Source organism: Lissotriton vulgaris, chromosome 6 (genome assembly GCF_964263255.1).
Source record: "Lissotriton vulgaris chromosome 6, aLisVul1.2, whole genome shotgun sequence".
Classification (NCBI taxonomy): Eukaryota; Metazoa; Chordata; class Amphibia; order Caudata; family Salamandridae; genus Lissotriton; species Lissotriton vulgaris.
Genome location: NC_141694.1, coordinates 1151668355 through 1151684784, shown reverse-complemented (window position 1 = coordinate 1151684784; position 16430 = coordinate 1151668355). Strand labels below are relative to the sequence as shown.

General features: G+C 41.6%; 1 protein-coding gene across 2 annotated transcripts in view; it reads right to left on the bottom strand.

Moving 5' to 3' along the window:
* THUMPD2 (THUMP domain 2 tRNA and snRNA guanosine methyltransferase) overlaps window positions 1-16430 on the bottom strand; it is a 268497-nt gene that overhangs the window by 99888 nt on the left and 152179 nt on the right. For both annotated transcript variants that reach the window (XM_086927226.1, XM_086927227.1), the window contains 2 exons: window positions 12354-12425; window positions 10551-10665 (listed from right to left, as the gene is read on the bottom strand). In XM_086927226.1, the coding sequence (XP_086783352.1) occupies window positions 10551-10665; window positions 12354-12425 (187 nt within the window). The remainder of the gene's footprint in view (window positions 1-10550; window positions 10666-12353; window positions 12426-16430) is intronic.

The window sequence follows — 16430 nt, the reverse complement described above, 5'->3', positions numbered from 1 at the left end:
GACAGAAGTAGTTTTTAGTATATAAACAAAATAACCATAGTGGCCACTATCTTTCTGAATAACTGGAAATAGACATGTAAGGGGAGTTATTCGATTTCCAGGAAAAGGCATTCAGTGCTCGTTTGAATTTTGTAAGTGAGCAGAGGAACTGTGTGTGGGCGATAGAATCCAGTGTTGGCTGATATGAAGTGTCTGATGAATATTGAAGCAAAAGGTAGATGGAATGACTGCTACAAGGAGATGATTTACTAGTGCATATATAGGGGTCAAAGGGAGGGAGGATACCATGTTCATCTGACAATGCAGAGGGAGAGATGTAGAGAAGCTAGAATGCCAAGGAATGCCTGGATCAAGTAATAGATGTAAATGACAATGTATGGTTATAGGAAGGAACATGATTAATCAATGCTCGGAGGACCTCTTAATTTGAACCCTAGGTGATAAGTAGAAGCTCTGTGCATGTGATGAGCACAATTTCTTTGTAAACCTAAGGTGTACCAGGCACAAAATCATTCAATATTCATAAGTCGCTGTATCTGGTTCTAGTAGGGTACATGTAGTACAGATGTGCAAAACAGTCTAGTTGAAGGTGGAGGGATGAATAACAGTAGGATGTTCCCTGTGGTATTCTATTTATTTGGACTGTCCTCTTACATACACATCCACTCATACCTGTCCACATATATAAACACAATGACTTGTTGGTAGTACAAAAAATATCTCCTCTTATTAAAAAAAACCCTAGACCCCTAGTGTCTCAGCAAAAATCTTATATCAAAGACACCATGGACATGAATAAAAAGGTGGAAGGACTTAGCTTTGACCCCAACTGTCAATGACTGTGTCTTTAGATATTGAGGCACTGTACACTAATATCCCGCAAACAGCGACAGTAGATCCTGTCGGGCTACATACGGATGGAAATCGGCGATCTATCAGAATGTGCCCTTTAAATGATTGAATTTACAGAACTGATTTTAAAAAAACAACATCTTCCTCTTTAGTAGGCATTTTGTCTGTCAAATAAAAGAGACCAGCATGGGAGCCACGTGTGCTCCCAGCCTCGCTTGTTTATACGTAGGAGCCTTGAGGATAAGCATATCTTCAATGAGGCTTGATTTTATGAAAATGTGACACATTTGTCACAATTCATAGATGATGTGTTTTTATCTGGGAGGGTGATAAAACTGATTTGGAGACGTTTATCTCTTGGTTGAATTGTGGAGACCCAAATTTAAAATTCACATCAACCATTAGCCAAGAGGATAGTGATTTTTTTAGATATTAAAATCAAGGTGAAAGATAATGATGATGGATTTGTATATTAAACCTACGGATAGAATTACAGCCTTACATTATGAGAGCAACCACCCTAGATGCCAGAAGGACACTATCACCTATGGTCAGTTTCTTCATTTAAGAAGAAACTGTACCAATAGGAGTGATTTGAGAGTCATGCTAGTAACGTTAGAGTCAAGTTACAGAATAGGAGATATCAGAAACAAAATTATTAAGCAGGCGTACAAAAGGGCAAAATATTTTAATAGGGAACTTTTTTTGATAAAAAAAAACACACAAAAGAAGACAAAATGGTGTTTATAACAAATTTTTCTAACAGTAATACAATAAAGAATCGAATTAATAGAAATTGGTCACTGCTGCAAGAAAGAAATAAAGAACCATTTGCCAAACCTATTTTTGCCCATCGTAGGAATAGAACCATAAGAAATAGAGAACCAGTGCAAGCTTATCAGAGAAGTATTGATGAAAATAAAAAGTGGTGGAAGATTTCCCACGTAGCATGTGCACAAACTAGTAGTGGGCATATGTAAAAGATGGCCAGGCTAGGTAGAGTAATTATACAAATAGGAGGTAGATATTCTATTGGTCTGATGGAACCCATTTTATTTTTAATGTAAACCTTTGTGATTCACCTATAATGAATTAGTTTGAGAGAATAGTTTGTCTTCTCCTAGCCGGGCATTAGACTATTAGATTACCGAGCAGTATGAAACGCATATTAGAAACAATTATAATTGATTTAAAATTTTACAGCCACCTAATATTAATAACTAGCGGGGCTCTCTGAGGAGGACGTTGAAACAACATCCCAGAAATGTACCTTACATCGCTGTAAGATCAAGCCTGGTCGTCAGCAACATTATAGGATGAATTATTAGAAAGGTGAGCATAAATCCCTTCCTTTTTAGCAATCTAATTCTGAGAGCAGTTTGAATATAGGAACTGATAATAACATCCTTTTTTGTTTTTTCCCTTGTGGATAGAATAATGATTGAAACCTAAATAGGAGGTGTATGCTGAAGCTGGAGATCGTCGTAAAAAATTGATAAATCTCTCCATGAAACTCTGAAACATTTAGACAGGGATTGACGTATTCCTTCATTAATACAACGGTAAGCAAATGTCATGGCTAGCTATTCATTGAGAATAACTTGAGGGTAACATACATGCCCCCTGTCTAAGATTCAATACTTATACAATATTTCAGATAACCAGAGCTGTAACCAGAATCCGGGGAAACAAATTGAATTGAACTAATAAGATCGATAGGATTATACACGAATTACAATCCTATTTTAGGTATGTTACTGTCCAGTAGGAGGGTGTATGAAAGCATGCATGTCAGGGGATCGGTTAAGACCCTAATGGGTTTCTAGTTATATTAAATGAGACCACTTTTTCGCACATCAGAGTTGGCTCTCCAATTACAAACTTTCCCTTTTTCCAACAAAAAACCTGGGTTAGGATAATTGTGTTGCCTTGTTTGTATCTTATTGGAATACCTCCAGGAATTGAATATGTTTTTGTTATATTCTCAGAATCAAAAATACTGTTTTTACATTTATGAGTCTGTCATGAAGAAGGTGGTGTCAACCAAACTCTATTCCACTGAAACGCTGCGTCAACTTTCTTTTTTGAGTATTGTATTTATAATGTGTATTTTTATGATAGTTAGAATGACATATTTTAACTAATACATGTTTACAAATTGTGATGAAGCAACAGTAATGATTTGTTATATAGGGAAATGTGTTCTGTTTTTGAGTTATATAATTAGAAGTCATATATATGTGAATGAAATGAGGATATCAAAGTTTGCTTCTTCCATCTATGGAATTGCATGTGTTTTTAATTAAATTGAAATTGCATTTTGTATTTTTTAAAGTGTATTTTTTTTAAATAAAAGAGATTTTTTTTGTACTACCAACAAGGTATTGTGTTTATATATAAGGACACGTTATTAGTCTCAACCCAGTTCCCTTTGTGTTGTGAAGGCTCTCACTCTTTTGCTTATAGGAAGGTGGAGCAACACCATTGCTTCCTTGGGCACTGATTGTTTAGGAGTGCATAGACTGAATGGACATAGTTCTTGGAGGCACTAGGCTAAACATCATTCACTGGGGACAGTTCCCAGAAATAAAGGGAAAACAGTCACCAATGGACCACAGGTTCCTTAAGCATGTAGCTTTAGCAAAAACTCACTGGCAACAGTTTTTAAGCGGTGCAGGGATACAAATCATACAGAAGGCAGTTCTTAAAGTTGCTTACCAGCATAGGTACAGTTGGAGTGGTGAAGTCTTCAGGATCAGAAACAAAATTGTACTATGACCCACTGGTAGACACCAAGATGCCAGAATGTGTGAGCAGGATTTGGGAGCATTGGGTTGGCAAAGGCTGAAGGGTAAAGAGCCAAGACTACATCAGGAAGGGATTCGTCTAAATGGGCGTGATTTACAAGTTTGTCCAGCTTGGGATGCTTTATTGGCACATTACCCCACTAGCAAAGAAATATCAACTGCTAGGAAATATAGCCTTGTCCTAACAGTATTTTGGGTGCCAAAGCTGAAGGCTTCAGCAGAAGTTCAGGAACATCATATCATTGTTCAAGCGCCCCTAACCGGCTTTGGAATCCTAGTTTGTCCCCTTGGATGACCAGAGAAGCAAAAATATGACAACATTCCAAGGTAAAGCATTAAACTTGTGAGCCCACCAAGGCTTACCCGAAAATGGCGGGATTTCTTTTGGCCGGATATAAGAGCAATCATTAACTTTCATCTGCATTTTGTAGTTAATTGGCATTATTGCCTTAAACATTAAAAATCCCTATCTCCAATTAACTTAATTTGTTTTTAAACATTAAGGGCCAGATGTAGGTAGCCAAATACCGGTCGGTCACGGCCGAAATTCGGTAATTTCGGCTGTTACCGACCGGTATTTTAAATTTGAGATGTAGGAGGTAAAAAGTTTCCGAATCGGTAAATGAGTTGGTAATCTACCGAAACGGTATTTACTGAATCGGTATTTACCGAGTTCTTATTTACCGAATCGGTAAATAAGAAATGATAAAAAATGTCCATCGAGATGTAGGAAACCCAAAAAATACCGAATTCCATGAAATTCGGTATTTAAGAGTCGGTATTTACCATGGATTGAAAGCAGGTGGTAACCAGGTGCAGGATATAAAAGAAGGTCCCAAAATGCAACATTGCAACCAGAATGGCGGCATTCTAGGTCATAGCAAGGCGGCTACGGCTACAGGCAGCAGGAGAGAGGGTATGGAGAAGGGAGGAGCAGGTCTACAGGCAGAGGATAACGCTCTTCCAACTGACTGAGCCAGAGATACTGCAGAGGTTCAGCTACACCACAGAACCATCCTGGACTTGATTGGGGACCTCCACCCACACCTGAATCACCCAACATCAAGGGCACACGCCATCCCACCCCATGTGCAGGTGCTGTGTAGCCTACACCTGCTTGCCTCTGGGAGCTATCAGAGTGTGATAGCTGCAGTTGGTGGTGTGTCCCAGACCTGCCTGTCCCGTTTTTTCGGGAACTTCCTTGAGACCATGATGCAGAGAATGCATCATTACATCCGGTTCCCTGACACACCTGCGGAACTTGCCAAGACCAAAACTGATTTGTATCAACTGGCAAACTTCCCTCACGTGATAGGCTGCATAGATGGCACCCACATTCCACTCTGTCCACCTGCAGCTACTGAACACATAAACAGGAACCGTAAGTCAACGCACTCCATCAATGTGCAGGTGATATGCAATGCTGGCAACATCATTACAGACATTGTGGTTAAATTCCCTGGGAGTACCTACAACTCGTACATATTGCAGAACAGTGGGATATACACACGCCTTGTTGCTGGAGAGTTTGGGGACGGATACCTGCTAGCTAAATAACTGTGACACACCCTGATAGTCATAGCAGATGAATGTATCATGAGTATGTAACTAATGGACCTTTCATTTCAACCTAGGCGATAATGCATATGCCCTGCGGTCCTTTGTGCTCACACCCTACCTCAATCCAACTACCAGGAGTGAGAGGCGTTATAATGTGGCTCACAGGTCTACTCACAAAGTAGTAGAGCGCACATTTGGACTCCTCAAGAGCAGGTTCCGCTGTCTCCACAAGAGTGGAGGTGCACGCCAGTATACTCCCATCCTGTGCTGCAAGATGATAGCGACCTGTGCCATGTTGCACAATCTTGCCACCAAGGAAGGCACAGAGGTGGAGCTCACACATCACAAGGATATTGATGATTACCAAGAACAGGCAGAGCCCAATGCAACAGGAGCAGCAGCAATAGATGGGAGATTGAGAAGGGCAGAGATCACACGTCGATATTTCTAAGTAAGGAGACATAGACAGGCGTAGTATGTGAAGTATGTAGTTTAATTGTCACTACAGCATGTTAAAGATTCAACACCATGGTCCTACAATGTCTGTGTCCATGACTGGGTGGTCGCAGTTCTCCTCACTGTGACCTGTCCTGTGGGTTGAGGCCATTTTTAATGTTTGCGCCCACGCACTACAGTGCGGGATGCACGAGGCTGGGTCTCAACATTTCTGGTGGTGCCTGGATCTGAAATTTGCCGCTCTTACGTATCTCAGGGACAGGAGTGCCTGAGCCACTTCTGCTGGTGGACTCTTCAGTTTCATCGACACCTGTGTCTCCAGCAGTGCCTGCCTGGTTTGTGAGCATCTGCTCCATGGCAGAGGTGACTCTCCCCATCCCCCTTGACAAATCTGTGCAGCAGTGCACAATTGCATCCTGCATGCCGACAGAACGCCGGCACAGCAGTGAGGTTGATGTGGCAAAGCGGTTCAGGGCTTTTGACTGCTGCCGCATACACTGACGCTCCCTGCGCCGCTCTGAGTGGTCTCTATCCAATTTGTCACAGAGAACACTCATGTACTGTGTGATGTCTGTCATCCCCTTTGCAATTGACTGCATGCTCTCAGCCATGTTGCCAATTCCATGGTCAATGTTGGATATTTTACAATTGATACTGCGCACCTGCCTGTGCACTGCCAACATTGCCTTCGCCTGCAGGCGCTGCACCTTTACCATGGTGGCCTCTAGTCCACAAAAGACCCCCTCTCCTTCCTGGCCTTCACCTCTCTCCCGTGCCCTTCGGCCAAGGACACTGGCCCGCATAGCGCCTGCAGTACTCTGCTGCCTGGCCTTGTCAGCCACAGGTGGATTACTTTGCATTTCACCTTCCTCATCCTCCTCATCTGAGGTTTGCAGGATCTTCAGAGGGGGCACATGAAGCCTCCTTGCCCTTTCCTGCACAGAAGACTGTGTTGTTGGGGAAAGTGCTGCTGGTTCCAACTCTTGTGTCCCAAACAACAGAGGTAACTGAGGCTGTGGTGTTGTTGGTCGCTCAAGTGTTGTGGCTTCCTGCGCTGTGGTGTTGGCTTTATCTACAGCGCTGTGACCTGCTCTTTCTTTCTTCTTTTCCCTCCTCTCAGTGTTTGGTGCCCTCTCCTTCCTTTCTGGAGCTGTACTGCGTGAGGGCTCTTCTGTGGACAGATATGGACATTGGGCCAGTGGTGTCGTTCACCTGTGTGTCATGATTAAATGACATTTCTATCACACAATTGCCTAGTCTACATCAGCTTCTCGAAGTACTGTGTGGCATGCCTTGCTAAAATCTATGGTGACTGCATAGAATGTATGTACCAATGACTACGTCTCCCATGATGCATTGCTGGACATCAGTAAAACCTGTTCTGGAGTGTTATGCTTACACACACAGTGGGGAAGGGGGACAGGGAAATGGGGAGGGATTACTGTCCATGCATCTTACCTTGCTTCTTTGCAGCTCTGGCAGAGCTGTCAGCGTCCCTAATTCCATGGATGCTTTCTGGCTCCATGGTGGATTCCACCAGCTCCTCAAGATCTGTTAGTCTTGGTGCTCTGTTTTTTCCTCTACCTGTGCCTCCAGCTTCCTTTCTTTGTGCAGCAAGTTTTTTCTTTGTGATGATACGCAGATTGTACCATCTTTTCTTGAGGTCATCAATCTACCTGTGCGTCACCCCAACGGCATTGACCTTTGTCTGGATGTCAAGCCATGTATTACGTTTCACAGACTCTGCAACATGCAAAGACTGTTTACCGAAAATTTGGGTGTGGTGCTTGACCACCTCTTCAACAAGCACCTGCAGTTCTGCTGGGCTGAATTTCATTTTCCTCCAGCGCTCTGCTGCATCCTTCTGGCCATCCTGGGACTCCATTCTGGTGATCAGGTATGCTCAGGGATGCCTGCTCCTCTATGTTTCCTCCTGCTCTGCAAACAGTTCAGTTGCTCTGCACCTGCATGGGTGCGGTCACTCCCAGGTACTGGGGAGGGGTGGTTGCATCTGATTGGTTGGATCCTCTGTAGCTTTGTTGTGGGGTGTGGTAGGTGTTCCTGATTGGTTCACAGACTCACATGGGTTCTTTTTCATATTACCGATTCGGTATTTTACCAATTCGGTATTTTACCGATTCGGTAAATACCGATTCAGTAATTTCCATTCATTCCTATGGGCATGGCAGACCATAGGAATGAATGGGTATTACCGAATCTGTATTTACCGATTCGGAAAATACCGATTCAGTAAATACCGAATTCATTTTCCGAGTGATACCGAATCGGTAATTTTTACCGAATTTATACCTACATCCCGTTTTCCGAATTTTAAATACCGACTCGGTATGAGTCGGTATTTAAGAGTCGGTAATCAGGACTTACCTACACCTGGCCCTTATTGTTTTGTGTACTTCGCTTTAAAATTGTTTGGTGCTGCCTAAACCTATTACACATCCCTGGGAAAATCTACTGATTGACCCATGGGTACCACGCCCTGAGCAGAGTTTTCCTAGTGAACTGTATTGTAACCAAACAAGAACTGAGTTTTACCAAGTTGGTAAGGTTACTACCTACAAAGTTAATAACCCTCATTCTCATACACTGTATTAATAAATGAGCAAATGTATATTTATTAGTAAACCTTTTTCAAAATAATGTTTTATTTGGCCACTTTTATTGTCACTGGAGTGTGTCCATGTATATTGCTATACCTATATACATATAAAGATAGACTGATTGAGAATATCAGATCCACCTCTTTGTCCTCGTTACTTCAACAATGCCATAGGTGCTATTGAGTATTTAGTTATACCATTACACTTAAAATAGTATCATTACCGCCTGAAAAAAGCTTCATAGGTTTTGTCATCATTAAAGGCCTGGCCGGTCCATAGACCTACAGAGAGCTCTTAAACTATGAAGACTAGACATTCTGTGATATTTAGAGGTGGTCCAAACTGGAGGCCTACAATGCAGTAAGGTGGAAGTCAAGGGAGAGAGACGAGGCCCTGAGCCTCTTTGTATGTTAAATTATAAACGTTGCCATGTGCAAATTAATAACCTGTGTGCACCAACAGCTTAAACTAAAAGGACCACCTCTTTTAACATGCCTGTTCCATCAAGTTTAAAAACATGCTCCCTTGGTCGTTATTTTTAGTTCATAATGTGTTATTAACGGGAACTGGAGCCATCAATACTTTGTCTTTCAAGACAACTTAACAACGTACTACTGAGAAAAGACAATGAGTGCAAAAAACGGTCAGTCAGTGGGAACTACAGCCTATGTGTGCATTGCACTGATTTTTTTTTAAATAAACACTGATTGGCTGACTGGCTCCAGTCTCTCTCAGCTCAGACTTTGAAGTACAGTCTTACAAAGCTGCAAGAAAAAAGGATGCTAAATAGGAAACAGCCCTTTAGATAGCAGTAAGATATCAGGCCAAGGTGACACGTAATAAGAAACCAATCAAAACAGGTTATAAATTGACAGTAAGAGCAGATCACATCATACTCACTGCACTGAACGGAAGTAATTGATAAAATAAACTTTGAATCAGAATTACTGTAAGAAAGACCTGGAATCCTAATCAAATTATGAACACAGATATTTAGTCTACAATTCATACCCAATTTACAAGCAATCTTACCAAGATTCTAAATTAGAGGCCTCAAAGAAAAGGAAATATTTGAGATTTAGATTAGTATTGTTTCCGACCTGGAATTGGCACTGTTGGGAAGTGCTTTCACTTGAGTTTCCTGGCAGGAGAATACTTTATGGCCAGGGCAGGGGCACTGCACTTAGTCTTCATGGATTTCTATAGAGAATTTGATTTGGTAAATCGTTCTTAACTTTGGGCCCTAATGGAGAAATTGGGGGTTGACAAAGAATTACTTTTCTTGATAAGATTTTTGCATTGGGCAACCACTGTAAAAGGTCAGACACAGACTGCTGGGGGAATGCACTCAGCCAATTAGACCTAACCACGAGTGTGACAGCGGTGCATCTTGGCTCCTTTCTTGTTCTTGCTATATATAAATGGCAAGTACCAATATTTATCATCTAGGAGAAAGGATATATCCAAGATGGGAAATCGTTCTACCACAATTCTGCTGTAGGCAGACAAAGATGTACTCATTGCAAGGGCAGCAAATGGGCTACAAATCCTCCTTGACTAGTTTTAAACATTTATGGAGGATTTGGCCTCAAAGGTACATTACTCAAAACCTTTTGTCCTGACCTGTGGTCCTTCTATAACTAAGTCGTAGTCCTACCGTTTAGGGGAGATCCAAACTGAGAAGGTTAAGACTTTTAATTATCTGAGAATACTTTTCCATTCAGTATTAAAATGGTCTCTCCTTTAACCTTAAGTTTGCAACAGTGAGTTAATAAGGCCGACTATTGATTTGCGCATAGGCTACGTAAAAAAAACAGTATAAGAAAATATAACATTCTATAAAATTAAATTCATTCCAATAGGAACTCGTGTGGTGGATGTGTGGGGGTTAAGTAACATGGATATTCTTCAGCATGTCAAAAATGGGTTCATTTGTAGATTACTATAAGAGTGTGCCCAAATTGCACAGGGAAGCCACAGCAAAGTGGAGGTGCAACTAGCTCATGCCCATCCATAGGTATCCTTTTTATGTTTTAAAACACTCTTTAAACCAGTTTTGTTTTCAACATGTGTTTGAGGTACATCACAGGTTTCCACTCGGCCTATTTATTGGTTAATTTACATGGATCTTTGATAAACAATGTGCTCTTTTACTCCTGAAGCTTGTGTCTACATGTAATTTGATACACTCACACTCTGACCTTTACATTATAAAGCTGGAGAATTGCAATATCAGCTTGTTTTGTAATACACTTACTTTTTGCAGATGCTTGGAGTAGCCCAATACGGTCCTCCAGGCCTGCAGTTCTCACATTGTCATAGGCCGCTTGCAACGGAGACTCATTTATGTCAATACCGAAGTAATAAGCCTTCTGTCGAAAACAAGTTAAAACTTTAGAACATAGAACATGTCAGACTAAGAGATCACTTGAGGAAAGGATTGTGGTGTGATGAGCAGGCTAATTACATTTATGCATATTTGATTTACTTCAAGGTCTGGCCTCCTGCTCAAGTAAAGTCCCTGAGGTGATGGAATAAAAGTGACTGCAGCTCAATATAGCCAACGAAAAGGGGAAACGCCAAAAGCTGGTGGTGACCTGAAGGTCCTATTCCGTCATCTGTCGACATCCCTCTGCCCCACCGCACTTACCTGCAGGAGCTGCGACTGTCAAAAGACTTTATTTTATGAATACAGTATGGAGTAAAAGACATTATGTGACATAAAAGGGAATGCCACAAAATACTATGGAAACTGCAACGGGTGCTCATTCCTAGGGAAAAGCATTGTAGGCTCATATATTAGTTTCTAGCCCAAGCTAAAAGTTACTTCAAAATCCTGTTTCGAATAAATTGTTCGCAATTAGGCCCCATCTTGTCAACTCCCTGGCGTTAAAAAAAAAAAAAAAACTTGAAACTCTATGGAGACTTTGCTTTAAAATTATGAGATAAACTGCATTTCCTCCCATCCCATAACTTTTTAATATATAGATACTTGAGCTGAAAAAGATGTCTTACCCTACATTCACTAACAAAGTTTTGCCTTTCACTGAGCTCTGCTTTTCTACGTCTAAACTTGCTTGTTTGCTAGTGGAGTCACTGGAGATGATTTCTCCATTTGTGAATTCAATATCAATCGGTTGGGAGGTTGGTAGAGGCTTTTTTGGCCTGTAAAGTCCTCCCTTCTAAGGAAGCTTACATGGAACATATTCAACCACCAATGGCGTGTACCCTGTACATTAAGCTCAGACTGGGAATACCGGGTTAATAATTTCACACATAGATGGAAGTGTTGCCAAACCAGTTCCCCAAACGGCGATATTTTTAAACACGCCATTGAGGATGGTGAACATGTTTTCTTCTTTTGTCCTGCTTATGCCAGACCCAGGGAGAGATGGATCAAACCGCTGTGTTCTCTCTGGGGTGTGAGGACATACCGCTTGGCTTACCGTATTTTGAGATGGGACACTAGTCAGGTAGTGGTATTTGGTGTTAGTCGATACCTCTACACATTGTGGCTATATAGGAAAAAGCAGGGTGTGTCGTTTTAATTGGTATACTTGCTTTTATAATAGACCAGTTATCTTACTTGTATCTCACGACGGTCGCTGGGTCCATGAGTTCGGATAGATGCAGCACAGTATTTTAAATGGAATTATGTTAGTTGTGGTATTTATTCTTTTAGATAAAGCCTATTTGGTCACCTACCTGCTCCAATCAGTGACGGACTGTGTCTGGGGACATCTGCTTACTTGTTTTAACTGCTTTTTTTTATCGTAAAAATTGTTTTAGGATCTTAACCATTTTTATTAAACAAACATTTTTTTGCCAGTGTTTTTGTTTGTTCATAATGTTTTCGCATACTTTTATGATCTCACAACCCGAAACAAAGTTGGATACTAATCGGTTTCATTACAAAAAGAATTTCCCAATATGAGGTCATATCACTATTTGAATGGTCCTTATCCTCCGATCCTCCATCTTTCCTGTCATCTACCTCGGAAGAGCAGAACACAGGCTAAAGACCAGTTGAGGTCTTACAAATTAAACAAATGATACTTACAGGCCACTCCTTTGCAGCTTCCAAGAGTATTGTTCCAAACCCACACATAGGGTCCACAACGTGTGCCCCTACCTATAAGCAAAACAAAGATTGCAGGTTCTTAAAAACATAAAAGCGTTAAAACAAAAATTCAAAGAATCCATGCTACATTTATTGCAATAATAAAAGTCCTATTTTTTAAGCAGGATAAAGTAGAGAAGAGTAGGTTAGGGTGAACGATGGATCCCCTATTTGAGGGTCTCAGGATTCACAACCATCGCCGACATGATCATAATCTGGATGACCTGATGGGGACGTCACTACAGCTAGTGAGTACAGATCTGACTAATTCTGCCCAACAACTACATCAAAAGGAAACGGAGTCATTGTAGTAGTACAGCAAATTAAAAACTCCGGTGCACCGAGATTATGCTCGTTAATGTTTATGTCCTTACACTCTGACAAGTCTTTAAGGGCGGATGAGATTATCAGATATCGAAGATTAGACTTGAAAACTATTACAAATTCCCTCCTCCTTTGCAGGTAACAATATATACATTCCCTGCAGTCACCAATTTCTGGATACACTTTGATCAAAAAGATCCATTACATTTCAAAACCACAACTAGACTGAACAAACCCACCATGACTTTCCTCATCACCAATTTAAAAGCCATCCTAACCTATTCCGATGTCTCATGCAGTTATTGTATCAGCGCACCTTATGTTCAGGCCCTTGATAACTTCCATTATAAGTCTACAAACTCAATGTGACAAGAGCGGTGTTGGGCCACAAATCCAGCAACCATGTCAAATCTGCTTTTAAAAGCCTGCACTGGCTCCCTATTAACGACAAAAAGCAATATAAAATGCTACAGCGTGTTCGCCGTCACGCCCAGCGGTCTCCCAATGTTACCTTACTGACTGGGCAGTACCTATGGTCAACAACTTGACGGTCAGTGGGCCAAAGCTCATCACGAAGCAGGCCGTGGAGGGAGGAAGAAAGTTACTGAAATGTTGCCAGTAAACATGGACTGCTGTCCCCATACTCAGCCATAGTCTTGACCTCCTCACTCTCACTTTTCCATGAGTCTACTTTGTGCCCTTCCACGCTTTGACTCTGAAGTCTGGTGGTATGGTATGTAGGCTTGTTTCAGCAGGGATGATACTTTTGTACATTCCAGGGATGAGTTCAATCAGCTTAACTCCACGGATGAACCTAGCGATGAGGTCACAATGCCGCTTTGTCACACATACAGCATTGAAAGAGCTGCGGCTGTCTGCAGCAGCATCAGTACGTGCTGGTTGGCTGTGCCCCTTTAGCTAACTAACTGATTATTTCTTTACATTCCTCACAAGATCACAGCTTGTCAAAACATAACATTACACTACCCATTACATAACGTTGCATAAGTTGCTAAATGTATAGATTCTACAATGGCCATCCTACTACACAGCTGCTGATCCGAATGAAAAGTATGCGGATGCTGACTTGAATCAGAATCTCACAAAAAGAAGTAACAATTTCATTAGTTCCTGAAACGGTTACCCGCTGCCTTCTCTATGGAACTAGAACTATTTTGTAAATTAATTATTCATCAAGATTTGCAACCATAGTTTCGTTTCCAATACTGAACCATGGTAAACCAGCAGTATATAGGTAATTGCAAAAAAATCTAGATAGGTTCAACTTCACTTTCACTTCAATGCCACAATTCTTCTTGCAAGGAAAGACATTCACTTAATGACTCGCTCTATACTTTTCAACCATTAAGTAAGCCGGAGCAAAACGCTTTGCACTAGAAATACTCCCTCTTCTATCACTTACATGGAGGGGAGGAAGGAGCCAATCCAAGGAAAGGGGAGCAAATTATGGTTTACTGTGCTGACTGTCAGTATTTCATGTCAAGAAGCCTACATACCTTAGGCCATAAACTATATTGGCTTGGTTAAGCTCGAAGTGGTAATAAACGAGAGTTGTAGCCTCCAGTTATCACCATTTAAAATAAGGTCCGCTACTGTGCAGCTCAGGGTAAAGGCTCTGTGCATTCAACACTTGACCACAAGTTGTGCAAAATGTGCAAGATGAACGAGGAAGACAGTTGTCTGACCCAGCCTAGCATCAGCAGACACGCAGTGCTGTGACTCTCTGAAAGCCTGGGTGTTTGGGGCAGGCAGACAGAAAGAGTGGACTGCTGCTGCCAAGAAGTAACCAGGTAAGTAGACAATCATAGTCTCACAGGAGGGGAGGCCTAGGGTGCCTATAGCAGGAAGGAAGATGCAGTGGTGTCAGAGGCTGTGAAAGGGAGCCACTGAACATCAAGGAACGTTTTGGAGGTCGTGGTGATTCCTGAGATTCCTGTGATTGGGGAATGCCACTAGGAGCCAAACGCAACAAGCCCAATGTTAATTGGTCCAACTGTACTGAAGATGTAGTAGAAACTATCCACTGCTCATGTGCTGCTATTTCAGAAGTGCAATCGAGGACACTAGCCACTTTCGGCAAATTCCAAACCAAGATTATTGGTTCTCCCCGGGAAACCCATGGAGTGTTTGGTCCCCTGGGGGTACTTGGAGCATAAGCCTACACAAGATGGAAATATTCATCCCCAGTCTTGAAAAGTGGGGGAATAACTGAAATGTTTTTCTTGCCGAGAGAGCCCATGGGCTGAAGTAAGGAGTCCTGCGAGGGGGTCTCCTCAGGTCTCTCACACACCCACTGCGTTCACCACTGCTCCCCACCTAGTAAAGAAAGAAGCAGGGAGGAGCGACAGATTTGTACCTTCCCTGCCCAGTCACCAGGATCAGATTGACCTTTACCACATGTAGTTGGTGAGGCTCTTTCAGGAATGTTCCAATTGGTTATTCCACAAGCCATTTTATACACATATGTAATTCTTTGTGCATTATTTATTTTGTTTGCAGAAAAAGTACTATTCCATTTTAAAAGAAAAAGCACTGATTGCACATTCATTTACTCAATGTTATATTTTGAGTTGTCGAGTTCTGAGTCTGTAGAGCACAATACATCACTAAGTCAGTCAAGCACTGATTTGCATCATAACCTTAAGAGTCAAGTCCTAAAATTGGTACTTATTCCACTTGAGGGCCCACAATGAACACCTGAATCAAAAGAATCCAATTAATTCCATTTGACCCCAGCAATGTCTTTTTGGCTTTAGACCTTCCAACCAGCGGCAGCCGGCTCAGGTGAATGCGGTGAGGTCGGGGTGGGGTGGGAGGTCAACAGACAGAATAGGTAATGAAATAAATAAATAATACCTATTCCTTCATCTGTAGGCTCCCTCCCCGCCGCGCCCTGCCCCACCGCGATTACCTGTGCCGGCCGCAGGTGCTCCCAACCCAATAAAGATCTCCCTGACAATTGGGAGGATCAACACTTGGTGGTGGTATCTCTTGGAAAATGATGTTGCATCCTGAATCCATAATGAGATTTTTTAAAGGCACGAAGAGTAAGAAGAAGCTAAGTTAAATCATATAGTGGCCCAATTATTACTAGTGGTGCCTGAATCTGGCCTTATTTGCAAATCACTTTTTTCACCAGTACCTAAGCACTCAGTTCGTAAAGAACTAATAAACCATATAAGACAACAAATTGCATACAGTTCTAAATAAGTTAATCAGTTTGGGCAGATAGGCAAGTTGTCCCTTTTTACTCATCTGTTGAAACTCTTCTCCTTTATCCTATGTCTGGGATGTCCTTCCCTCTAAACGAAGGGAATTTAATGAAAATAAATAATAGCAATTCTTGAATCCAAACGCCGACTCTGCACCATTCCACAGTATGGAGATTCTCTCATAAGTACCTCTTTGCAAATAGAAAGACAACTAAAGCAAGGTAGGTATTGAAGCGAAAAAGGCCAGAACCTGGAAGGGAAGTGGTAAAATGCTTGCAGCAAGACAAGTTCTGTATCAAAATGAAACAAGCCTTAAAAATGCAATAGATCTCGCCTTTTATTAAGTTAAAGCCATTTGCTTTGCTATACAATAACATTAGCAAAGCAAATGGCTTTAACTGAATCAAAGGCGAGGCCTATTGCATTTTCAATGCTTGGAAGTGTCTGGTGATAGATGAGA